Genomic DNA, 27,384 nt, shown 5'->3' with positions numbered 1-27,384 from the left:
TTCAGTGATCTTTTATACTTTTGTTCAGTTCCACATCTGTAGACATTGAACATGAAAGATTTACAACAGACAGATTACTTGTCTCTAACGTATTTGCAGATCTCTTTTCTCATAATTGCTCTATGGAAAAGGATTTTTATTAGAGGAAACAAATGTTCAACAATACTTAGGACCTTATCTATGGTCATCAAGAGAATTATTGTCTGAGGTTACAACAGTCACTAAACTCTATTATTTTTAATCTACTAATCCTATTCCTTGTCTTTTTTATTTTTAACTCTTAATTTCAGTTTTCAAATCAATACTGAATATTGGTTCCAAGGCAGCAGAGTGGTAAGAGCAAGGTTGGAGCTAGCTAACAAAACTTCCGATATGTATTGGTTATTGTTTGCTGCTTCTTTACCAGGAAAATGATGTCCTGTTCATGTTCTTTCATTGTCTTGATTTCTATAGTTAGTCTCCTCTCTCAAAATCTCTATTAAACTTACACTGTCTTTAGGGTTTTATGGAAGTCTTTTATGCTTATGAAACAAATTTTATCAATCATTTGAATATGATTTATTAGAAAATATTCAAGATTTACAAATATATTTTTATTTCATTAGTAATTCACTTAATTATATTGAACCAAATCATGGTATAAAACCTAGCCATCTACCTGAAATACTCCTTAAAAGTTTAGTGAACAACTTCTGTGTCATTGGAAACCACTTCTAATGGAATAAAATCTAGAATCAGAAAATAGACACCAACACTGTGCCTTTTCTTGGTTAGCCATATTTTTATTTTGACTTTAAAATATGATCATTTGACAGCCAGTTTTTCTTCAAGCAGGAAGAATATATAACACTAATATTTCCTGACCATAAGCTAATACAAATAGTAGAAATTTGCCGTTTAGTATCTTTAGTAGTAATAAAACTTTTGAGTTTATCTTTTTAAAATTTTACTACTATAGTTATGTTCTATTATTATATTTAAGTTTGTTTTTATAATGTGTGTGAGTATTTCAGAAGCAATGTTTGTGATTGATGGAATATTCACCAGATTTTAATTTGAAGGATGAAAGAGAGTAATTTTAATAAAAATAGTAAAGGATTTTCATAATGATCAGCATAACATTTCTTCATCTTTTGTTTCTTTATATTTTAGTCAGTGATCTAAAACAGTGGAGCTTAATTTCTCTGACACATTTTAAATAGACATGTATGAGTTGTCATGAATATAAAATTCTCCTATTAGTTGATATTTCTGTTAATTGATAGCCAGTCCTTTAGTAATAATTCTTTAAATTTAAATAGGCTGGTTGTTGGACAACACACATTAAGGTTGTAGTATTTGAAATCTTTGTAACTTTTGCCTACCAGAAATTATAGTCTGTGTCCATCTCTAGTAGCTCAAAGCACAATAATGCATCAAAGAAGAATGTTATTGGAGGCTCATAAAAGATATAATATATTCAAAAGTCTACTAATGTCATTTATTTTAAATATTATGGGAATATTAGTACTCAAGTACTATGAAATTTAAATTTTGCTCTTTTGTTTTACAGTTACTGCCATCATCTCCTATTCGTATTTCTAATAGTCGTCTTCATCAAATTAAACTGGTAAGGATCATTTGAAAGTTATTTGCCAACAATGCAGATTGAGCTTTTAAATTCTACTATTTAATTTTAAATGCCTACAAAGAGGGAAAGTTTCTTTTTTTTTTTAATGCATAAAGAACAACAGTTCTCAGATATATTTATTACATGTCAAAGAATGCTGTCCACATCCAAAGAACCATTGGAGGTGGAATGCAGATGAAAACAGAGTATTTTTCACATTGGTTTATGTGGGTTTTAGTTTGGGGATTTTAGTTTCTTGTGTCTCTTATAAAAATGAGCAATGGGGAAATGTATTTTGCATGATAATGCATGTATAACTGAGATCTAAATTACTTGCCATCTCTTGGAAATGAGGGAGAGAGACAATTTGAATCTTATAACTTTAAAAAATTTATATGGAAAATTGTCATAGACAATTAGTAAAATTGAATATCTTTTAAAAATAAGAATTGGTAGCATTTTATGCTTTAACTTTGCATATAGTAACTTACTTGAATTTCCCAATACCTCTGTTATAGGTAAAAAAGGTTAAGTGAATACATCCCATAGGTCTTCTTAATTCCAGAACCAGCAGTCTATTCACTGAGTTACTATATTTACTGAGTCTATATAAAACATAAAAAACTAGTAAACTTCATTACAGCAACAACAAAAAATTCTCATAATTGCTACTTTATATTGAATATATGTGAAACGTATCAAACGTAAAGGATATAATACTTTTCCCTTTCTAAATAAACTTTATCATGATCATCATTTTTTTTGCTTTATTTAAAAATATGTTTAAAATTAAACAAGCTTATGTATCAGTGTTAGAGATGGAAAAAGAAAAAACAAACAAACAAACCCCAAGCTTCAAACTTTTTCATGCTGCTGTTTTCAGAATAAGTTCTGGGTGTCTGCATTTTTTTGATGCTTTCAAGGTAGTGTGATCCGGGGGGAGTTCAGGGAGGACTACCACGAGGACTTGTAGAGCCGCTTCCAAGGTTGCTCCTTCACCTGTAGTGTCCACCTGGAACTCGACTCTCACCTGTGGCTACTCCAAGCAGGTGAAGAACTTCCCCAAGCAGAAGATCATTTTGTTCCAGTGGCCATGACAGCTGCTGAAGCAAGCACCAGTGGCTCACTTAGAATTTGGAAGGCATAAAAGAGGCTAAGGACATCCACTAAACCATAGGACATCAACCAGTTGTCCCAACTTTGTCTGGTCATTGAACTTGGATGATTTTAGAAGACAGTGAACCTGACCATTTTGTTCATCTCTGCATCACTGAAAACCAAATCACACACAAGTTATCACCCCATGATGTCATTGGGTCTCTTTCAAATGAAGAAAGACAGCTGATCATGGAAGTAGTGTGTTAACTACTTTCTTATTCTGGTCTTTACCCAAGAAATGGTCCGAGAGTCCCTTGCAACTACAAACACTAATGACTAAGGCCTATATTCCTTTGTAACCAAAAGGATTCCTTTTTAGAATTTCAAATGGGTAATCCAATTCCCAGATAGAACCAGGTCTTAATAAGAGTCCTCTGTAATCTCTTTCTGATCAGTTATCTGATCTTCATCTGGTCCACTGGCCTAAGACCTCCTGAAGCTACTGCTACTTTTGTAACCACTCCATTGGCTGGTGCTTTCAAAGTATATATTTCTGGTTGGACCCCCACCTCTGTCACAGACCTCTTCTGCCAAACTCTTTATATTATTTTAGACTGGAAAAATATCTCACTTTGACTTTTGTTGGCTCCCAGCAGAAATTATAGCAGGCACAAAGGATTAAAAAGCACCAGACCTGGAGTCAAGAAAACTTGAATGCAGATTTGATTTATGACACTTACTAGCTATCTGACCCTGAGCCACTCTTAATCACTGACCTCAATTTGTTTATAAAATATGTATTAAAATAGCACCTACCTTACCGTACAGTGGCACATAAGTGCTACATAAATATTAGTTAGATTTTATTTTATAATAGGTTCAGTAGCCTTTCATGGAACTATTTCCTAGGAGGAGGAAGCAAAGAATGATGAATATTCTTATCAGGGATCTCACCAAATGAAATATCAGAGAGGAGAGGAGAAGCATTTCCCTTTGGAAGAAAGTGTTACGGAACAGATCCTTTAGTATTACTCACTTTAATGGATATCACCTGGATGAATCCAACAGTCTCAAAAAAAAGAGAGAGAAAAGTCATTAATTAGCACAGTCAAAGGAAAGGTAACTTTTTTTTTTTAACTCTTACCTTCCATTTGGAATCAATACTGTGGATTGGCTCCAAGGCAGAAGAGTGGTAAGGGCTAGGCAATGGGGGTTAAGTGACTTGCCCAGGGTCACACAGCTGGGAAGTGTCTGAGAACCTAGGACCTACTGTCTTTAGGCCTGGCTCTCCATCCACTGAGCTACCCAGCTTCCCCAGAAAGGTTACTTTGGAAAAAAAATACTTTAGTGCCTTAGTGGGGAATGGAGAGAAACTTGAGACAAGCAAACCTATCAACAGGTTGTATGTTGCAGTAGTCCAAGTATGAGTTGATAAGGGCTTACACTAGACAGTGTCAGGGGAGAGATCAAAGAGCATTTTCAATCAATGTTGCAGAGATGAAAATAACTTACTTTGTCAATAGCTTGGAAATGGGAAGCAAGAAAAAATATAAGGAATGAAAAATAATAATGGAAGTTAAAAAAGATAGTAATGTTCTTGACAGTAATTAGAGAAAGTAAGTAGAAAATTTGGGAAGAGATTTTGAACATGTTTAGTATAAAATGTCTACTGGACATTGAAATATCTGAAAGCAGTTGGAATTGCAAAACAGAAGATAGCCCAGGACAGTGCCCTGAGGGAAACTATTGAAAGGAAAATGCTTTGAGCTTTTACCCTGATTTAACAAGACAAAACTTAAACAAAGAGTACCAAAAGAAATTTATTATGAATATATCAAGGTAGCAAAATGTTCTCAAGCTGATTGATCATATAGCTCAACATCAGCAGAAGAGTTTGGGCCCTTGCATCTCATTTCTTCCCCAGGGTAGCAAGTACATTACAATTTATCAGTCAGACTATGTTAATAACAAGGAACATGTAATCTGAATAGTTGCAAATAGCAAAGCCTCCCCTAAAACCTACTTAGCAGGGCTAGGAACAATGAGTCACCAAGTCAACATAACCTTCTCTTTTTCCCCCAATGTCTCATTACTATTTTTTTTTAGAACATTTTTCCAAGGTTACAAGATTCACAATCCTCCCTCTGGAACTGATAAGCCAGTTCCACTGGGTTATCTATTTATCATTGTTCAAAGCCTATTTGCATGTTATTCATATCTGCAGTAGAGTAATCCTTTAACATCATACCATAATCACATCCCTATTGAGCTACATGATCAATCACATATTTTTCTAAAGCATTTCTGCTCCCACAGTTCTTTCTCTGAATGTGGATACATTCTTTCTCCTAATTCCCTCAGGATTGTCCTGGGTCATTGCATTACTGCTAATAGCAAAGCAGTTACATTCGATTGTGCTACAATGTATCAGTCTCTGTGTATAATGTTTCCCTGGTTCTGCTCCCCTCTTTTCCCTCTGCATCACTTCCTGGAGGTTGTTCCAGTCTCCATGGAATTCCTCCACTTTATTATTCCTTTGAGCACAATAGTATTCCATCACCAACATATATAACACTTTGTTCAGCCATTCCCCAATGGCAGTTGGCTCTTGCCTCCAACTGTTTCCCAGGCACATTCCAAATGGAATCTTCGTTTGACTGACAGATGACCCATCTCCAGCTTCTGTCCTTTGCATGCATTTTCTTATAATTTCTCTCTTCCACAGTAGAAACACAGAAGAAAACCAACTGCTTAAATCTATGGATCGAGGGGATATGACTGGGAATGTAGACTCTAAATGAATATCGTAGTGCATACAACAGCATAGAAATAGGTTCTGATCAAGGACACAAGTGGAATTGCACATCGGCTATGGGAGGGTTGGGAGGAGGGGAGGGAGGGAAAGAACATGATTCTTGTAACCAAAGAATAATATTCTAAATTGACTAAAAAAAGACATTTTAAAAGTTTAAAAGAAAGATTATACATAATTAAAAACGTGAAATCTGATTACGTTGGCAAGAAAGGACATATGAAGAGAAAAGAAGATGCCTATTGAAACAATTGGAAAAACATTCATTGCTCAAGGGTAAACCAACAAATGACAATTTTACCTAAATTAATTTACCCATTCAGTGCCATGCCAATCAAACTACCAAAAAAATTATCTCATAGAGCTAGGGGGGAAACAGTAGAATTTGTTGGAAAATCAAAAGACCAAGAATATCAAGAAAATTAGTGGGGGGTGGGGGGAATGGTGATTGTACCAGATCTTAAACTATAGTAAAGCAACAACCATCAAAACAAACTGCTACTAGCTAAGAAACGATGGAATAGGTGTCAAGATGCAATAGTAAATTGATGATCATTCCTTCATTCTTGACAGACCCAGAGATTTTAGATTTTGGGGAAAAAACTCACTATTCAACAAAACTGCTGAGAAGACTGGAAACCAACAGTATGATAGAAACTAGACCCTCACATCATATATCAGAATATAATCAAAATTGATACATGATTTAGAAATAAAGGATGATACACAGACAAATAAGGGGAGCACAAAATGGTTGTGCTAGGGATAAGGAAAGAATTTATTCTAAAAACATTAAGAGTTATACTGAATACACTAAATTTAAAAGGTTTTGCACAAATAAAACCCAAGATTAGAAAGGAAACAGCAAATTAAGGGGAAATTCTCTAGCAGGTGTCTGTGACAAAAGCCTGGTTTCTTAGATATATATAGAACTGAGTCAAAATGATAAGAATGTGAACCATTCTCTAATTGACAGATGGTCAAAAGATGTTAACAGGCAATTCTCAGAAGAAAGAATTAAAACTATCTTTGATCAGGTGAAAAAATGTTTCAAATCATTACTAAGAGAATTAAAAATTAAAATAGCTGAAGTACGTACCTCACACCTATCAGACTGGCTAATATGACAGAAAAGAAAAATGATAAATGTTGGAGGGAATGTGAAAAAATTAGACTTCAACAAATAACTCTTTTGACCAAGAGAGCATCATATATGATAAGTAAAAATTATGCAAAATTTTGTAAGGAGAAGAATCAGTATGTAATGAGGTCAGAAGCCAGATGAGAATTTAAGACTATAATTTTTTAAGGATCATCTTCTAGAATTTTGATTAGGAAGGGAAGAAGGGATAAAAGATGAATATGATCAGGACGAGGATTCAGTACAGAAGATTAAAGAGAAACAATTAATAGGCAAAAAAGAAAATTGATGAGGAAGAGGCCTGGACTTGAAGTCAGGAAGATATGTGTTAAAACTTATTTCGGACTACTTTTGACATCCTGGTCATGTCACTTGACCTCTAAGCCTCATTTTTTTCATCTATAAAATGTGAGAATATTAATAACATAGGTTGTTGTGATAGTCAAATGAAATTGTGAATTCATAAACATACCTATGTGTGGAATGGAATTGGGGGGCATGCTTTCACCCCTAGAAATCATTCTAATGAGCAGCAGGAGACTTGATAAGATGCTGGCTAAGAAAAGCTGCTTTATTTGAAGAAAGCATTGGGGGGTGGGGATTCTGCTCACACACAAGTGGCTTACTCCTCGCAAAAATGTCCTCTCTTCTTCTAGATACAACTTCAAACCTTTGTAATAATCCTAATACAAGATTCCCCTCCTCCCCTTTATCCAGTCCCACAGAAAGGGGGGCTGTGTTGTTTACAGTCTTAAGCACATGATTTTCAACATTATGTACCCCGAAAGACCTCCATGATCAAGAAAAACCCATGACTATCATTGGATTCCCAGGCTGGGAACATAATGATACTTTTGAAACTCACTGTACTTTCCCTCCTTCAGCTTATCTTATAGTTTGGCTTTTTTTCCAGGATACAGATAAACTCTTCTCAAGGCTTTTGAAAATAGATCAAAAAAATGAAAAATTTTAGGGGGGGAAATGAGGCAGCTCTACTCAAATAAATAGTAATATTATGGAATCTTAAAATTGGGATTACAACAAGCCAATTACTATGAGAATTATACACTGAATCTCATTCACTCTATATAGACACATGGTATTTTGCAACCAGTAAGTGGCACATAAGTGGTAACTTTCATTGTTATTAATTGCTAGATTAAAAAAATAGTTGTCAGTAGTTCACACTAATCAGTTTTGCAGGAAATCCTATGATAAAATATCTCAGAAATATTTACTTGAGCCTTTCCTGTTTAATATTTTTTATCAGAAACTTAAATCAAAAATCAAAGCATAATTGGTGTTCTCATATATCTGTAGATGACACAAAACTCACACACCAGCATTAAGATCCAACAGGATCTTCATAGGGCAGAACACTGAACTATATCTGACAAAGTAAAAATCAATAGACTAAATATTAAGTTTAGCATTTGAATACAAAAAAATAGCTTTGCAACCATAAGACAGAAAAGCATAGATAAAAAGCAGTTACAACAAAAAAAATCTAGAAATTAAAGTGAACTATTTAATTAAAACACTGATTTTAGCACTGATTTTCCAGAAATACAACACACTACCATATTCTTCTTAGACCTCTTCTAGATATATGTTTTTAATTCTAAATACTACAGTAAGAGGAATTAATTTATAAGCTGGAAAATGTCTAGAGAAGGGTAACCAAGCTGGTGAAGGGCCTTCTACATGTTCATGCTGTATGAGGATCTAGAAATGTTTATCTTGGAAAGAAGAAACCAGTTCAAGTATCTGAAAGGCTCTTACAGAAGAAAAAGATGAAGGGAAAGGGAAAGGGAATAAGCATTTATATACTGCTAAGGGCTTTTACAAATATCTTATTTCATTCTCACAGTTACCTTGAGAAGAAGGTACTGAGTGCTGTTGTTATCCTAAATTTATGCTGAAGAAATTAAAACAAAGAGACATTAAGTTTCTACTCAACTGATTTTTTTCATAAGAATGACTCATTTTAACCCTCTCTTTTGCTGGGTAAATTATTCTTTGTCATTAAACATCTCTTTCCAACTTCTTTTTTATGGTTGAGGGCATGACCATCTTCCCCAGTCACCCAAGCTCAGCTCTTTGGTGTCACTTGGACTCCTCACTCTATCTTACTACCCTCCACTCAGCTGTCAAAGTGATCTTCCTAACATACGGGTCTGACCATGTCATTATTTCCTACTCCCTAACAATAAATTCCATTGGCTCCCTATCATCTCCAGAATCAAATATCACCTCCAAAGTTCTCATAACCTTCCTCCCACCAGCACTTAAATAGCCATTGTAAAGCATTACACCTGGCACTAGATTAATTAGGGTATATGTGTGAATAACTGAGTCCCTATTATGTACTAAGTGTGCTACAGAAAGAGACAACATACAAGGAATTTTTTTCTTTTTATAGAAGCCCATAGGATAAACATAGTTAAAAGAGTTCTGTGAATATCAGAAAAACATGATTGATTCATCTTTGTTTTGGCAATGAAATATCTATTATCTAAATAATTCCTGAATCCCTTATATGTTGAAGTATTTTAGACATGTATTATGCCTTTTATAGATGAAATAAGGATTCTTTGTTCAAATGCCCAAAGAGCAATCCCTTTGATTCAGTAATACCACTACTTGGTCTGTATCCCCAAGAGATCAAAAAAGAAAAAGACTTGCTTGCTTGTTCAAAAAGATTTATAGCAGCTCTTTTTGTGCTGGCAAAGAATTGGACATTAAAGGTATGTCCCTCAGTTAGGGAATGGCTGAACAAATTGTGGTACATGTTGGTGATGAGATACTTTTGTTCTTTAAGAAATGATAAGCAGGATGCTTTCAGAAAAAAACTGGAAAAACTTATACGACCAACAGAGTGAAATAAGTTGAACCAGGAGAATGTTGTACACAATAAAACAATATAATCCAACTGCGAAAGCTTTAGGTATTCTCAGCAATAAAATGATCCAGAACAATATGAAGGATTTATGGCCAAGGATCCACTCCAGCCCCAGAGAAAGAACCCTGGGAGTCAGCATGCAGATCAAAGCATACTGTTTCTCACATTTGTTTATTCATAATTTTGTTTCAGAGTTTTGTTATATAGAAATAAGTTTTGCATGATACTAACCCAAATCCTGATCCACTTTGTTCAGAAAAATTTAAATTTTATTTGTACATTGTAATACAGTAATAATAAATTGAAAATAAGATTACATTTAAATTAAATAAGGTTGTTTAAGACCATAATAAGTTAAATTTTATTGATTTTCCAGGAAGAAGGAATGGACTTGATAAACAGAGAAACTGTACACGAAAGGTAGGTATAACATTTTAAAGTGTTATAATGATTATTATTTTCTTACCAAGAAAAAAATTCCATAAATCACCAATCAATTCTCTTGTGTTTATAGAGAGGTGCAAACTGCAATGCAGATCAGTCAGTCTTGGGAAGAAAGTCTGAATCTGGTAAAGTAATTAAATTTTTTTAACATGTATCTTCAATTGAAATCTACTTGTCTTGCATAAAACACTACCAAACTAGATATATAAACTATATATATATAGTTTACACATACACACATACACAATATATATATGAAATAAAATATATATATGTGTATGTGTGTATGTTTGCATATATATGTATGTGTGTATGGATCTATGTATGAATTTCATTGTCATGAAATCCTAGAGAGGCTCTGCATTAAGAAATGGTGACCAACAGTTAAAAGGTGTAGTCGAAGAATCAGATAGGTAATTTTGGAGGATCGGCCAAAATAGGGAAGAAATACAGTCAATACATTCTCCCCACTCAATTATTACAACAATAACAAAAGTTAGGAATACAAAGTCCTAACTAAAAATCCCAAACAAAACAATAGTGAATCATTTTTCCATGCCAGGTCAACGTTAGGAAACCAAAAGTCTAAGGATCAAGTCAAGGTACTATTACACCAATGCACAAAGTCTTCCAGCCTGTGTCTCTGCTGTGGAGCTAATATGAAAATGATGGGAAAGAGAATGACTTAAAGCTATCTACAGGCAAAGCCACAAATTAAAGCAAAGCTTATACATATAGAAATGTTAGAAGCAAAAGATTGTTTTAAATAGTTTTATACTAGAAACCAGTACTTTGAAAAAACAAATAAAATAGGCAAAGTACTGGTCAATCTAATAAAAAAAAAAAGGAAAGAAGAAAACCAAATTGACAGTGTCCAAAATGAAAAGGGAGACCTTACCTCTAATGAAGAGGAAATTAATTAAAAACTATTTTGCCCAATATGGCAATCTAGGTGATAATGGATGAATATTTACAAAAATAAAATAGTCTCGAGTACCTTTGGTGGCAGAGAGGTGGCTAGTGGCAGCATGCTGGGCTTTCTGGCATCTTGGTGTGGCTACAGCTATTGTCCAGTTCAGTGGGGACTTCCGGTCAAGATGGCGGCATAGAAGCAGCAAAAGTTCAGACCTCGGAAACCCTTCCTTACCGATTGCAAACAGAGTGCTCCTAGGCCACCGAAATTCAAGCTGAACAACAGGATAGACCTGGGGAAACCTCCTCCTGGACCTGGATCAAAAGGTACCGCACCCCAAAAGCCAGAACCCTAGATCACTCGGATCTAAGGGGTAGACAGAAAGAAGGTCCCAGGACCCATCCCCCCCAACCCAGAGTGCTGAGCCCACAGCAGCAGCGGGAACCTCAGGGCTCTGAGGACTCACCTTGAAAGCAACCTGAGCCAGTCTCCAGGGCGCCCAACACAGACGGCAGGGAAACATAGAGAGAACGGGGAAGCCTGTAGCCCCCTGGCTGGGTCCTTCCATCTGAGTCTCAAGGGAGGAGCCCTCAGAGCTACTGAAAGGACAGAAAACTCATGGCTGGCAAAGGGGTTGCTCCAAAGAGCTTACCTTGAAAGAAACCCGGGCCAGTTTCTGGGCATTCAACACAGACTGTGGAAGAGGAGGTTGCTGCTTTTTTTTTCTCTGCCTTTTTTTGGCTCAGGGATCACTCAGCCCACACCACCTGAACCTAATCCCATCAGGAGCCCTCAGAGGTTCTGATTCTGAAAGAACAAAAACTTCAGGACCAGTGAAGGGCTTACCTTGAAAACAACCCGGGCCAGTCTTCAGGCAGTCAACACAGATTGTGGAAGAGGAGGCTTTTTGCATCAGGGCTCATCCAGCCCAAACCAGGTGAACCTAATCCCATCAGGAGCCCTCAGAGCCCAGAGAGGCCACGCATCTCCCCCCTTAGAGAGCAGGGTCCTCTGAAAAAACAGAAACCTAGAGGCGAAGTCAAGATGGCAGACTAGAAGGAGCATAGACCTGGCAGCCTGGCCAGAGCTTTGGAGATCCTCCATATCTGCTCCAGCTGTCCAGGAAGTTTAAAACTCAGAGTAAACCCAGCCCAACTAAGCTGAACTCAATCCCATCAAAAGTCTCAAAAACACAGGGAAGCCCAGGCTCCCCATCCATCCTCATTGACTGCTGGACTTTAAGCCAATCAAAAGCCTCCAGAGGACAGGAAAGCTCAAACCCCCAACAACCCTCCCTCAGAGATTACACCAAGAGATCCTCTGTTAAAGCTCCAAGAGGGGAGACTGATAGAAGTCCCCAAAAAACAAAAACAAAATGAGAGGAACAAGAGCACAGACAAATACGGGGAGGAAAGAAGGGGTGAATTTGAACAAACAACAGAAACAGAAGAAATAAACTACAGTAGACAACTACTACTCACCAAATGGAACAGAGGGGGAGAGATCAGCAAACGATAAACCAGAAATCCCAGCGAACTGGATACAGGCTGTGGAAGAACTCAAAACACAACTAAGAGAGGCTGAAGACAATTGGGAAAAGAACTTAAAAATTAAGATAAGTCATCTGGAAACAGAGGCACTTGAACTAAAACAAGAAAATAGTGTCCTGAAACCCAAAATCATCCAGCTGGAAAATGAGGCAAAGGAGATGAAAGATGAGGCAAAGGAGATGAAAGACGATCTTCAAAGAAAATCAGATCAGAAGGAAAAAGACAACCAAAAAGCCAGAGATGAAATCCAATCTTTAAAAACCAGAGTAAAACAACTAGAATCAAGTGACCTCACAAGGCCGCAGGACACTATAAAACAAAACAAAAAGAATGAAAAAATTGAGGAAAATGTGAAGCATCTCATTCACAAAACAGACGATTTAGAAAATCGTTCAAGAAGAGACAATTTAAGAATAATTGGACTACCAGAAGACCACGACAAAAGAAAAAGCCTGGACATAATACTAGAGGAAATTATCCAGGAAAACTGTCCCGAGATCCTAGAACAAGAGGGGAAAGTGGAGATTGAAAGAATCCACAGATCACCCCCTGTATTTAATCCCCAACTGACAACACCAAGAAATGTTATAGCCAAATTCAAAAACAATCAGATGAAAGAAGAGGTATTACAAGCTTCCAAGAAGAAGCCATTCAGATAACCATAGAAACATGGTGAGGTTAACACAGGATCTGGCTGCATCCACACTGAAGGAACGAAAGGCATGGAATACGATATTCTGGAAAGCAAGGGAATTAGGCCTACAGCCAAGAATAAAATACCCATCAAAACTGACTATATTCTTACAGGGGAAAGTATGGTCATTCAACACAACAGAACAGTTCCAAGCATTCATAAATAAAAGACCGGACCTGAACAGAAAATTCGAAGTCCAACCACAGAACTCAAGAGAATCATCAAAAGGTAATTAAAAAAGAGGGGGGAAAAACAACAACAACAACAAAATTTTTTTAAGAGACTCAATAAGTTAAAATGATATGTATCCCTATAAGAAAAGAGATCATTGGCAACTCTTAAAAACTGTTGCTATCACCTAAGCAGCTAGAAGAACTACACTCAGAGGGAACAGTGACAAACTGTATAGGATGAAAGGACATATATACATATGACTAAAGCTAAAAAAGAAAAGAGGTTATGACTAAAAGAAATGGGAAAAGAAACAAATGGGGGTAAATTTATATGTCACAAAGAAGCTCATGGCGGGAGGGGGGAGAACATCGATACACTGGAAGGGTAAAGAGGTTGGAGATAGGAAATACTCAACTCTTATGTACTTTGAAACTGACCCAAAGAGGGAAGAACAATCCAATCCATTGGGGAAGAGAATAGATTTGTACCCTATAGGGGAGTAGAAGGGTAAAAAACAGACTGGTGGGGAGGGAAGCAGTACAAGGCAGGGAGAAGGGGGGGGTGTTAAAAGACTACAGGGGAAAATAAGGGAGGGAAGAAGAAGGGAGGTGGGTGGAAAGGGAAGTACAAGGGGGGCTGATTTAAAGTAAATCACTGGACTAAAAGGTAGAGCTGAAGAAGAAAGGTTAGAATTAGGGAAGGATATCAAAATGCCAGGGAGTCCACAAGTGACAGTCATAACTTTGAACGTGAATGGGATGAACTCACCCATAAAACAAAGACGAATAGCAGAATGGATTAGAATCCAAAACCCTACCATATATTGTCTTCAAGAAACACACATGAGGCGGGTAGACACCCACAAGGTCAGAATTAAAGGATGGAGTAAGACCTTCTGGGCCTCAACTGATAGAAAGAAGGCAGGAGTGGTAATCATGATATCTGATAAAGCCAAAGCAAAAATAGACCTGATCAAAGGGGATAGGGAAGGTAATTATATTTTGTTAAAAGGGACTTTAGATAATGAGGAAATATCACTAATCAACATATATGCACCAAATAATATAGCACCCAAATTTCTAATGGAGAAAGTAGGAGAATTGAAGGAAGAAATAGACAGTAAAACCATATTAGTGGGAGACTTGAACCAACGATTATCAAATTTAGATAAATCAAAAAATAAATAAGAAAGAGGTAAAAGAAGTGAATGAAATCTTAGAAAAATTAGAATTAATAGACATATGGAGAAAAATAAATAGGAATAAAAAGGAATACACCTTCTTCTCAGCACCACATGGCACATTCACAAAGATTGACCATACATTAGGTCACAGAAACATGGCACACAAATGCAGAAAAGCAGAAATAATAAATGCAGTCTTTTCAGATCACAAGGCAATAAAAATAATGATCAGTAATGGTACATGGAAAACCAAATCAAAACCTAATTGGAAATTAAACAATATGATACTCCAAGATCGTTTAGTTAGAGAAGAAATCATAGAAACAATTAATAATTTCATTGAGGAAAATGACAATGGCGAGATATCCTTTCAAACCTTTTGGGATGCAGCCAAAGTGGTAATCAGAGGTAAATTCATATTCCTGAGTGCATATATTAACAAACTAGGGAGAGCAAAGATCAATCAATTGGAAATGGAAATAAAAAAACTTGAAAGCGATCAAATTAAAAACCCCCAGCAGAAAACCAAACTAGAAATCCTAAAAATTAAGGGAGAAATTAATAAAATCAAAAGTGATAGAACCATTGAGCTAATAAACAAGACAAGAAGCTGGTACTTTGAAAAAAAACAAACAAAATAGATAAAGTACTGGTCAGTCTAATTTAAAAAAGGAAGGAAGAAAAGCAAATTAACAGCATCAAAGATGAAAAGGGGGACATCACCTCCGATGAAGAGGAAATTAAGGCAATCATTAAAAATTACTTTGCCCAATTACATGGCAATAAGTATACCAATTTAGGTGATACGGATGAATATATACAAAAATACAAACTGCCTAGACTAACAGAAGAAGAAATGGAATTCTTAAATAATCCCATGTCAGAAAATGAAATCCAACAAGCTATCAAAGAACTTCCTAAGAAAAAATCCCCAGGGCCTCGTGGATTCACCAGTGAATTCTATCAAACATTCAGAGAACAGTGAATCCCAATACTAGACAAACTATTTGACATAATGAGCAAAGAGGGAGTTCTACCAAACTCCTTTCATGACACAAACATGATACTGATTCCAAAACCAGGCAGGTCAAAAACGGAGAAAGAAAACTATAGGCCAATCTCCCTAATGAATATAGATGCAAAAATCTTAAATAGGATACTAGCAAAAAGACTCCAGCAAGTGATTAGAAGGGTCATCCACCATGATCAAGTAGGATTTATACCAGGGATGCAGGGCTGGTTCAACATTAGGAAAACTATCCACATCATTGACCACATCAACAAGCAAACCAACAAGAACCACGTGATTATCTCAATAGATGCAGAAAAAGCCTTTGATAAAATACAACACCCATTCCTCTTAAAAACACTAGGAAGTATAGGAATAGAGTGGTCGTTCCGAAAAATAATGAACAGTATATATCTAAAACCATCAGCTAATATCATCTGCAATGGGGATCAACTAGATGCATAAGATAAGATCACGAGGGAAACAAGGATGCCCATTATCACCTCTACTATTTGACATTGTACTAGAAACACTAGCAGTAGCAATTAGAGAAGATAAAGGAATTGAAGGCATCAAAATAGGCAAGGAGAAGACCAAATTATCGCTCTTTGCAGATGACATGATGGTCTACTTAAAGTATCCTAGAGATTCAACCAAAAAGCTAATTGAAATAATCAACAACTTTAGAAAAGTTGCAGGATACAAAATAAACCCACATAAATCATCAGCTTTTCTATATATCTCCAACACAGCTCAGCAGCAAAAACTAGAAAGAGAAATCCCATTCAAAATCACCTGAGACAAAATAAAATACCTAGGAATCTACCTCCAGAGACAAACACAGGAACTATATGAACACAGCTACAAAACACTCGCCACACAACTAAAACTAAACTTGAGCAATTGGGAAAACATTAACTGCTCATGGATAGGACGAGCCAATATAATAAAAATGACCCTCCCACCCAAACTTATTCATCTATTTAGTGCCATACCCATGGAACTCCCAAAAAATTTCTTTACTGATTTAGTAAAACCATAACAAAGTTCATTTGGAATAACAAAAGATCAAGGATATCCAGGGAAATAATGAAAAACAAAACCACAAATGATGGGGGCCTTGCAGTCCCAGACTTTAAACTATATTACAAAGCAGCTGTCATCAAAACAATTTGCTACTGGCTAAGAGACAGAAAGGAGGATCAATGGAATAGACTGGGGGCAAGCGACCTCAGCAAGACAGTATACGATAAACCCAAAGATCCCAGCTTTTGGGACAGAAATCCACTATTTGATAAAAACTGCTGGGAAATTTGGAAGACAGTGTGGGAGAGATTAGGAATTGATCAACACCTCACACCCTACACCGAGATAAATTCAAAATGGGTGAATGACTTAAACATAAAGAAGGAAACCATAAGTAAATTGGGTAAACACAGAATAGTATACATGTCAGACCTTTGGGAGGGGAAAGACTTTAAAACCAAGCAAGACATAGAGAGAATCACAAAACTTAAAATAAATAATGTTGACTACATCAAACTAAAAAGCTTTTGTACAAACAAAAGCAATGTAACTAAATTCAGAAGGGAAACAACAAATTGGGAAAAAATCTTCATAGAAACCTCTGACAAAGGTTTAATTACTCAAATTTATAAAGAGCTAAATCAGTTGTACAAAAAATCAAGCCATTCTCCAATTGATAAATGGGCAAGGGACATGGATAGGCAGTTCTCAGATAAAGAAAACAAAACTATTAATAAGCACATGAAGAAGTATTCTAAAACTCTTATAATCAGTGAGATGCAAATCAAAACAACTCTGAGGTATCACCTCACACCTAGCGGATTGGCTAACATGACAGCAAAGGAAAGTAATGAATGCTGGAGGGGATGTGGCAAAGTAGGGACATTAATTCATTGCTGGTGGAGTTGTGAACTGATCCAACCATTCTGGAGGGCAATTTGGATGCCGAAATGCCCAAAGGGCTATAAAAGACTGTCTGCCCTTTGATCCAGCCATAGCACTGCTGGGTCTGTACCCCAAAGAGATAATGGACAAAAAGACTTGTACAAAAATATTCATAGTTGCGCTCTTTGTGGTGGCCAAAAATTAGAAAACGAGGGGATGCCCATCAATTGGGGAATGGCTGAACAAATTGTGGTATATGTTGGTGATGGAATACTATTGTGTTAAAGGAATAATTTTCTGGGAGAAAAAACACTATTCATAAGCAGAAGTCAAGCTGTGGGAGTAGAAACACCGAGGAAAAGCAACTGCCTGACTATAGCGGTTGAGGGGACATGACAGAGAAGAGACTCTAAACGAACACTCTAATGCAAACATTAACAACATGACAATGGGTTCGAATCAAGAACACATGTGATACCCAGTGGAGTCACGCGTCGGCTATGGGGGGGTTGGAGGGGAGGAAAAAATGATCTTTGTCTTTAATGAATAATGCTTGGAAATGATCAAATAAAATACTATAAAAACAAAATAGTCTCATAAATGATATGAAAGGAGTAGAGGGAGAATTGGGAAAAGAAATCACTGGATTACCTGAAAGTGACGACCTACTCCTCCACTCCTAAATAGCCTATATGTTATATGTCAGTAAAACATAAGAAAAGCAAAAGTGCCCAGATATTTAGAATCACCACATGGAAAATGAAAATACAAGCATCCAACTGAATTCCTCCTGAAAGGAATTCCATCTTATAAATTCCTCAGGGATGCCTTACGTAAGATTAAAAGCTTTCTTGTGAAAGGAAAAATTCAGGAAACAACCAGAAAGAAAGAATTTGAGGATCAAGGTGCTGCAATTGAATTAACATGAGATTTCAAAAATACCATGTTAAAAGAGTAGAGACAGCCTGGTACATACAATTCTAAAAGGAATAAGATATACTTAAAAAACAACTTTATCAGATATCTTGGCACCTGTACACATATATAAACATATATACATATCTCTTCCACATCACAATTTTTGCCATCATGATTTCAGTATGTTATGGGTTGTCAAATGAGAACTTAAGGAGCTTTGCAGCAACTGCAGAGGACATGAGGCAGCCAATAGACATCACACAAAAAGTTTAGAAACTCAGAAATGCATAAAATATGTATATCGTGTTATGTGCTATCAACATATTTTCTCTTTTAACACCATAATATACACAATTTAAAAAAAAAGCTAAAATAAGTACAAATTTAAAGTTAGCAAAAAGGACACTAAAACAAAAAATTTTGATGTGGATTTTCCAGCTCACAGGAACATCAAACTCCTATTCTTTACAGTGTACCTGTACTACATGTACTTTTATTTTAACAAGAACTTTTTTCCATCTTTTGCCTTTATTCTTGTTCTCTCTGTTAAAAAACAAATTGTCAGAGTCATAATGACTCGTTCCCTTTCCTTCTGTACTCCCCCAACATGGATAAGAAGGATTTTTACAATCTTCCCAAGAATTTCTTGAGATTGGGATTGGTCTTTGGAAGAGGAGTGGGACTTTACCTGGACACCATCATAAGACTAATTCAAATGACAATGCCTATGTTTAAAAAACAAAAAACTTGAGGAAGAAAAGAAAGAGTTTATTATGTATCTGACACTGTTTTAAGCACTAGAGTTGTGGAACCATGTTAACTTTTGGCGAGTTGGCTTTTCTGATTCTTTAATATTGTTCTCAAAACAAAAACTCTTATGAAAGTAGTAATGCCAAGAAATATTTTTTCCCCAAAGTTGAATTCCTCAAGGACTTAATATTCATTATGGATCATATTTTTAAGATCATTTAGCTTAAAGCCCTCCTTTTTGTATGAGAAAACAGTTTATAAGTGAAGTTTATAAGGAATATGTATAAGAACTATAATAGTGGGTTAGGCTTCTGATTCCAAATCACTTTGCCCTTCAAATATCTTGGGTCTAAATTAATTGATCATCTGAAATGTTGTAATGGTTTCTTTGTGTTTTGTGTTTTTTTTTAAGAATGATAGTGATGCTGAGAAATCATCCTTTCTGAAGCTAATTGAAGCTAATTTTGTTCCAGTTTCCCCAGCACCTTCACCCACCAGGGGAATTGGGAAGGTAAGCCAAGGAAACAAAAGTTTTAAACAATTTCTGAACCTTTCTGGTAGTTTTCTTTTATTACAGTATATTTCAAAATAAGAAAGCATTGTTTCTCTTCCTTAAACTTTTTTTTAAGCAATGTTTCTCGCCATCATTGCAAAGTTTTGTGAGTAGCAGTGGATTTCCTCCAAGCCCTATTCCCAGTCCAACAAGACGATTTACAACGTAAGTACATGTATATTCCTTGGTTATAAATTCTTTGACTTCTTAATTGTGAGGACCTTCCTTTTAGGAATACAAATTGAAATGCCTTCATGCATTTGAAAATGCAATTTTAATTTCTGAATTGCCATGATCCCAAAAATTCACTGGGTACTCACTCTGCTGAAGCCTTTTGGTGTTAAGTACCCTAACCCTAAAAGCATACTTTTCCATTGCAAGACCTGAGAGCTTTGTTAAACTTGGTAAATCTACTGCAAGTTTCAGAGCTTTGTAGAATTGGTTCATCTCCATTCTGTAATGACTTGTTGAAGAAAGACTTTAATGGGTTATTTTGAAAAAACGAAGTAAGTAGATCTGAAAAAAAAATTTTGTTATATAATTTTGTGTTCTTCAAAATTCAAAAAATAATTTATATAATAAGCTCTTTGAATGACTTTTACTAGTCTAATATGAAGAATTACTTATCCACTTGGAATCTCCTAAACTTCCACATATATTTATTATTTATTAAATTTTTGCCCTTCTTTCAAAGTCCAGTTTCTTCTCCAGTCTACCCTTCTGCCCTCTCTCTTTTTTCCTCCTAAAAGTACAAGAGATCTGCTTTTCCAGAATCTGTTTCAATTCAATAAAATACAAAAGTGAGAAGTGACTAGGGATCGCATCCTCAAAGATTACACTGAGCATTTTACACATTGTCATTTTTCACTTTTGTATTTTGTTGAATTGAGACAGAAAGATTTTGGAAAAGGAGATAATTTCTACTTAGTAGCCTTTACGGAGCTCATAATCTTTATGCAAACAACTTTGCGGGAACTTGGCAGTGATCCCCAAAGGAAAGTATTAGTATTAAGGATGCTCTTTTAGCTAAGACTTGAAAGAAGTCAGGAAATTCAAGAGAGAGAAATGACGAGGGGGGGAGAGAGAGAGAGATAGGGGAGGGGAAGAGAGAGAGAGAGGAGAGATAGAGGAGAGACAGACAGAGACAGAGAGAGTCAGTCACCAGTGAAAAGCAGGCAGAGGTGATGAAGAGCTTTAAAACTGGTGAACAAGATTTAGTGCTCCTTTAAAAATTATTTTGATTGATAACATTTGTTTTCCTGTAACCTTTTGCTGATTATCTTCTATTCCCTGATACATAAGCCAAGTGAGCAAATATATTGAATACCCTGTTACTGGTAGGTCCTTAGTTCCTTTCAGCTCTCTCTCTCTCTTTTTCAAACCCTTAAACTTCTCTCATAATCAATTCTATGTATTGGTTCTAAGGCTTCCATCTTCCATCAGTTCATCCAACTATTCCCCAATAAATTCATGTTTAGCAATTCCCAAGTATTGAACATCAGCTGGGTTTCCAGTTCTTTTTCACTACAGGTAATTTGAAAATGTGTGGGACCTTTCTGTCTTCTTAACCTCCCTGGATTCCTTTCCCAATATTAGGCTCTCTGGATCAAGGTGTCTGGATGGGTTAGTCATAACTGTAACAAATTTTGAGGCTTAAAACTGAAGTGGAGTATTTTTAAAAGATGATAAAACTAAGGTGTGATACTTTCTTGAACAACTAATGTAAAATGAAAAGATGAGGTCATGAAAACTGAAAAAGCTAAGAACCTGACAGGTTTAGAATTCATTATTATGAAAATAGTGAAAAATAGATGACAGGTGGAATTAAGAATAATTGCATAAATCATTAAAGATGAGACTGAGAAATGATAGACAGCCTGTGTTTCACTGATGATGAGATGTAATGGATGGGTTGCAATCTATCCTCCTAGAGAAGGAAACCTACATTGTTGTGATTGTGGATATAATCCCTGTTGCCTGGTGTGGTGTACTTCATGAATTCCAACCCAAGCACAGGTTGAGTGCTTAATAAAATGTCTGTTAGACTCAAATGTTCATGTTTTTTTATAGTCCAGTTAATGATTTCTCATCAGCCATATGCTACATAGTTCCTTTTACTTAGTAATTAAGTATAAAGCAATATAAAACATCCTAAAAACCATATGGTTCTGTTTTAAGATTCAGAACATTGGGATAACTTTCTTTTTTTAAGTGAAAGATGGTCAATGGATTATATGAAGCATAATTATGTGATTATGATTAGCCATTGATCTTAGAACTAAAAATCCTTTTAATTGTTATGCTTTTGTCTTCCTTGTCTTAATAATTGTGCTTTTTGTTACTGTTAATTAATCATTATTTTATATATGTGTGTATGTATATATATATATATATACATATATATATATATATATATATATATATATATATAATTCTAGCAGAAGCCATAGTCCCATCAACTGTATTAGACCAGGTATACTTGGAGCAGTGAAAAGAAAAGGTACAGTATGTACACCTGAACTTCAAAATACAATTGTAAAGTGTACTTACAATTACATTATCAGCCTGTTGTCAATTCCATCTCTCCCCCTGCCTTGCAGTTCCAGACTCCTGTTGTTCATCTGTACTCTCCTCTCTTCCTTATCTCTTGACCACTTCATATCTATCCTGTCCTCTACCCTGTCTACTATGCCTCACTCCTCTTCTGTATTATATTAGATATTATATTTTTTCTCTAAGAGGGTTAGCTTCTTATAGTTAGTGTTAAATTTTTGTAAATCTGTCCCTAGCACTCAGAAGTTTTAACAAAAAAGTGTTGGACAGCAAGTTAAGTGAATTTTTGAATAATATTTTGCCTTTGTTGTGGTGGGTAATTGATTCATTTTGTTTCTTTGTTTCCTCTTTACTATGGTTCCCCCTTTCTGCTGTCTTGGGAATCAAACCATCCTTCAGTATGAATATTTCTTTATATACCTGTTCTAATTCATCTATTCTCATCTTTGTTTTCGTTTCATTTTATCACCCCATTTACTTCCTCATACACTGTATCAGAGACTGTTGTTACAATCCCAGGATATTTTTTTTTCCTCAGAGGAGGTGTATTTTAAAAGATTTTTCATCTTTTTTCTATTTTCCATCTGTTGGTTTCTATTTGTAACTTTAAGTGCTCTGTGAATAATGTGATATAATTGAGGACTTCACCAAAGTTCATTTAATTTTTTTCCCTTTACTGCCTCATGTTTCCATTTATAAAGATAGATAATGAGGCAGAGAGATGACATAGATAGCTTATGTGATGTATAACTTTAGATGGATGAATGGAGAAACTATAGCCTCTTCAAGCTGATTGGGAGTACTTTTTACTACTGCTCTTCCATAGGCGAAATGGAAACTGAAGATCAGCCAAAGAGATTTTTTAAAGGCATAACCAATATGCTTTATTCTGATGTTACACATCTGTCAGAGCTAAATGTGTGGTGAGTATTACCTTTGAATTTTTCATATCGATTAGATGTTAATCACAAAAATCTTAGCCATTTTTGCAAGCAGCCTACTTTGGATTTTTAAATAAACTTAATTTCAGGTTTCTAATATGCCAGATCAGTTCTGACACTAAGTATAGTCTTAATTTCATTTGTCTTTGGGCTTACTTCCACCATCTGAAATGTCTTCTTATACAAACAGGTAACTGAATGCTATTAGAGAAAAACAGTATAAATGTCCAAAGTGGGTGGCCAACTTTTATTCTTGTGTAATTTGTTTTAGCATACATTATTTTTTTTTAAAACCCTTTCCTTCCATCTTGGAATCACTACTGTGGATTGGCTCCAAGGCAGAAGAGTGGTAAGAACTAGGCAATGGGGGTCAAGGGATTTCCCCAGGGTCATACAGCTGGGAAGTACCTGAAGCTAGATTTGAACCTGGGAGTTACCCAACTGCCTCCAGTGTACATTCTTTAGAGGCTATTTCAGACTTCCTCAGACAACACCTCCACTCTTAAACTTTCCTTTGCAGTAGTAGACAAAAATATCCATCTTCTCTCCTCTCCTGTAGAATACATTTTATACTTATATAGATGAAAACCTAGAAAAATCTCATACCACTTAAATATCCCAGTACTAAACAAAGTAGAAGTGAGTGACCAGTGAAGTGAGGGGGTTTTACTTTGAGGAACAAAAGGGTTCCCAAATTCTGTTCATCATTTGTGACCCTAGCCAAGGTACTTAACCCTATTGGCCTTAGTTTCCTTATCTGCAAAATGAGCTGGAAAAGGAAAAGACAAATCAGTTGCTAAATGTCCTTGCCTTGAAAAAACACCCAGGAACAAGTTCTTACTTAAGTTGAAATTCTTTTCTCTTTTCATAGCAAAGGCTTTTAAAAAAACAATTGCATTAACATTTTTTTCATCACATATGAATTTTTAGTGGAGTAAATCATTACACATTTCAAATTTTCTGTGACTTTATTTGTTCCAGTTTGTCTTCAGATACCTTTGATGGAAATAATCCTACTGCAGAATCTTCTGGCAGTTCACCAGCTAAAGTCACTACTACCACTGACTCTCCCATATCTCCTTCTGAATCCAGCTCTTCATTTATGTCAGTAGATGAACTCATATCTAAATGAAAACCCATAGGAGACTTACATTTTCCAAATGAGAGAAACCATATTGGAGTGAACAGAAGTCTAAAAAATTTTTCAATTATTTCCTTTTTGACTTTACTCATTTTTAAAAAATTCTAAAGAATTTAACAGTTCCCAAAGATGCAGATACATAATAGAAAGCCTCTAGTCATTTTTTATTTAAAAAAAAAAGTAAAAACTGATGCCATATTTGGAAAAGTAGTAGAGGAATCAGATGATTAATTCCTTAAGCCTCTTCAAACCTCAGTGATGTGCAATAAGAATTCACACTCCCAAAGCCATCAAAGAAAAATCTGTGTTTCCATGTGAAGAAAACTATTGTATTCTAATTTTTCCAGTTCATTTCAGTTTAGCAAAATTTTATTGAATGCCTAATATTTGTAAAAGACTAAAGCAGAGTGAAATTTTTATTAGGCAGTAGTATGACAATTCTTAAGATAGATCTTGATTTTTATGGTTAAGCTAGAAATATACATATTTAAAATATTAACTGCTAATTTAAATTGCTAACATGTTGTAAATATTATCATTTCTCCCTTGTTAGACTAGAGCTATATAGGGAAATTTAATTCTGATAAAATGTACTCTTTCATCAGTTTGTAACACGTGCTTTGCAAATTACATACGCTCTACCTAATAGGCATTTTAAATAAATAATTATTTTATTAGTCTAGGTAATTCTGCCTACCTTCCTTAACAAAAAAGGAAAGAAAAGGTGTAATTCCATTCCAATATTTATCTATACCTGGAACAACTTTGAATTTTCATTGTATATTAAAAAGCCAATTTCTGACTTTTTTATCTTAAAATTAACCTTAAAAATCAATCTATTATTGTTTTTAAATTTATCAAGGATTTTTTTTTCTATTAGGGAAAGAGTAGCTCTAGAAAAATGACAGTTTTAAAACATTTAAGATGTTTTATTATACCACAAATAGCTCAGCAGAATTTTGAAATCCCATGAGACATTTTACAGAAATAAAAGGGCAAAAAACTGAAGATTGTGCTGATGAAGATTTGGGACGAGAACTTCACTAAGTTAATCCTATATAAGAGTTTTCATCATAACATTTATTTTCCACTCTCTCAATTCAGTTTTATCAACCAGTTATAATTTTAAAACACAGCATTGTGACTGAAGTGGCATTTTGCCACCACGTCGTTGTCTGTTCACTTAAATTAAATTTAAGGTTCCTAGATATCAAGATCATAAGGATGTTTAATAGAAGGATCCTTTTCTTGGAATTTTTTCCAGATTAATATTCTGACCAAAAGGTTACTTCACATTTACAAACTGTTTATTCTATGGTTTTGTATTTTTGCTGTCATCTCATACTTAATTAAAGCTACCACTTCTTGGCATCAAATGATTTCATTTTTCTTTTGTCTTCCGGAAAGATAATTTAAAATGTCTCTTCCATGACCCTCCTGAAATAATTAAGTAAAGGACAAAGTCAGGTATGAATTTGTCTTATTTCGCTTGTCATGTTCATGGGTTTCTTTTCAAATTCCAATAAAAGAGTTTTGAAAATCAGTTGTCATTTTTATTTTTATTTATTTGTTTGTTTATTTTAAGCCCTTTCCTTCTGTCTTGGAAGTATTGGTTCCAAGGCAGAAGGGCGGTAAGGGTTAAGCAATAGGGGTGAAGTGATGCGCCTGGGGTCACATAGTTAGTAGTGTCTGAGGCTAGATTTGAACCCCGGAATTCACATCTTGGCTTGGCTCTCAATCCACTGAGCTACCAGCTGCTCCACAATTGTCATTTCAAAAGAAAAATTCTACTGACATCCTTTGTTTTTATATCCCCTCCCTCTTCTTATCCAAAGATATGTTGTCTCCCTACAAAGATTTTATTTAAAATGAAAGAATAATAGTTCCAACAATGATAGTTATCTAATTAATAAATATTTATTAAGCAGAAAGTGTATACAAGTTTTGGGGAGGAATTAAGGTTTCAGATACCAATAACACAATAATGCCTGCTCTTTAAGCATACTGAAGGGGACAGTTTGTTTATATGGGAGCATATACATCCTGGATAAATATTAAAATACAGAATACCTATTAGCTCTGTGACCCTTGGCAAATCTGGCCTCAGACTCAATAGGTGTGTGATCCTATTCAGTTTCTTCTCCTATCAATTGAGCTTCAGAAGGGATTGGGAAATCACTCCAATATCTGCCCAGAAAACCCCATAAAGGGTTAAGACAGTCAAACACATCAAATGCAGCAAAGTCCTCAAAAATGGGGATTAATAACAAAGCAACTTTTCCTCTGGGTTGTTGTGAAGATCAAATATAGTGAGCATTATAAGTGCATTAGTTACTATTATTATTAGGAAGACATGGATAATACATGGAACTTTGGGAAAGTGATTCCTGGCTTTAGTAGGTAGCAGGTAAAGATGGTGCTTGAGCTAAATCTTGAAGGAGGAGAAACTGAGATCAGAGTGGGGAAAAAAAAAAGGCATCCTTGGCCTGCAAGTATTTTGACTGGAGATTAATTTGTGAAGCACTTGAAATATGAATCAGTCAAGTGTTTATTGAACACCTAGTGTGTGCCAGGGATACAAAGAAAAGTAAAAGATAGTTCCTACCTTGAAAAGTTCAGAACTTGCAAATGGGAAATACCTTTTTATTTTTTTATCTCTACTGAGAATATGTTTTAAAAAACTTTTATTTAGTCAATTTAGAACATTATTCCTTGGTTATAAGAATCACATTCTTTCCCTCCCTCCCCTCCCAACACCCCTCCCATAGCTGGCAATTCCACTGGGTATTACGTGTGTCCTTAATCAGAACCTATTTCTATGCTGTTGATGTTTGCACCAGGATGATCATTTAGAGTCTCCATCCCCAGCCATTTTCCCTCGACCCATGTGATCAAGCAGTTGCTTTTCTTCTGTTTTTCTTCTTCTTCTTCTTCTTCTGTTTCTACTCCCAGTGTTTCCTCTGAATGTAGATAGTGGTCTTTCTCATAGATCCCTGCAGATTGTCCTGGATCACTGCGTTGCTGCCAATGGAGAAGTCTATCACCTTCGATTGCACCATAAGTGTATCCATCTCTGTGTAAATGTTCT

General features: G+C 35.4%; 1 protein-coding gene across 3 annotated transcripts; it reads left to right on the top strand.

The window, feature by feature from the left end:
• The first annotated feature begins 1,504 nt into the window (after window positions 1-1,504).
• Window positions 1,505-25,836, top strand: LOC130456240 (P2R1A-PPP2R2A-interacting phosphatase regulator 1-like). Of its 3 annotated transcripts, none has more exons than XM_056809925.1 (8): window positions 1,505-1,609; window positions 9,939-9,982; window positions 10,077-10,131; window positions 19,521-19,619; window positions 19,738-19,826; window positions 22,103-22,161; window positions 23,041-23,137; window positions 24,137-25,836. In XM_056809925.1, exons 1-8 carry the CDS (start codon window positions 1,520-1,522, stop codon window positions 24,285-24,287), a joined length of 684 nt encoding a protein of 227 aa, XP_056665903.1. In that variant the 5' UTR covers window positions 1,505-1,519; the 3' UTR covers window positions 24,288-25,836. The 3 variants fall into 3 exon arrangements, with proteins under 3 accessions (XP_056665903.1, XP_056665902.1, XP_056665904.1); XM_056809924.1 differs by having other exon boundaries at window positions 22,100-22,161; XM_056809926.1 differs by lacking the exons at window positions 22,103-22,161; window positions 24,137-25,836.
• The last annotated feature ends 1,548 nt before the right edge of the window (window positions 25,837-27,384 follow it).

The sequence above is a fragment of the Monodelphis domestica genome (assembly GCF_027887165.1).
Source record: "Monodelphis domestica isolate mMonDom1 chromosome Y unlocalized genomic scaffold, mMonDom1.pri SUPER_Y_unloc_1, whole genome shotgun sequence".
Lineage (NCBI taxonomy): Eukaryota > Metazoa > Chordata > Mammalia > Didelphimorphia > Didelphidae > Monodelphis > Monodelphis domestica.
The sequence above is the reverse complement of the archived record's forward strand: the minus strand, read 5'-3'. Positions and strand labels throughout refer to the sequence as shown.

Excerpts from the sequence above, each read along its gene's own strand:
- LOC130456240 (XM_056809924.1), top strand. The coding sequence starts at position 1,520 with ATGAAATTTAAATTTTGCTCTTTTGTTTTACAGTTACTGCCATCATCT. Across the intron at positions 10,132-19,520 it reads GGGAAGAAAGTCTGAATCTG|AATGATAGTGATGCTGAGAA; the intron begins GTAAAGTAATTA and ends TTTTTTTTTAAG. Across the intron at positions 19,827-22,099 it reads CCAACAAGACGATTTACAAC|CAGAAGCCATAGTCCCATCA; the intron begins GTAAGTACATGT and ends ATATAATTCTAG.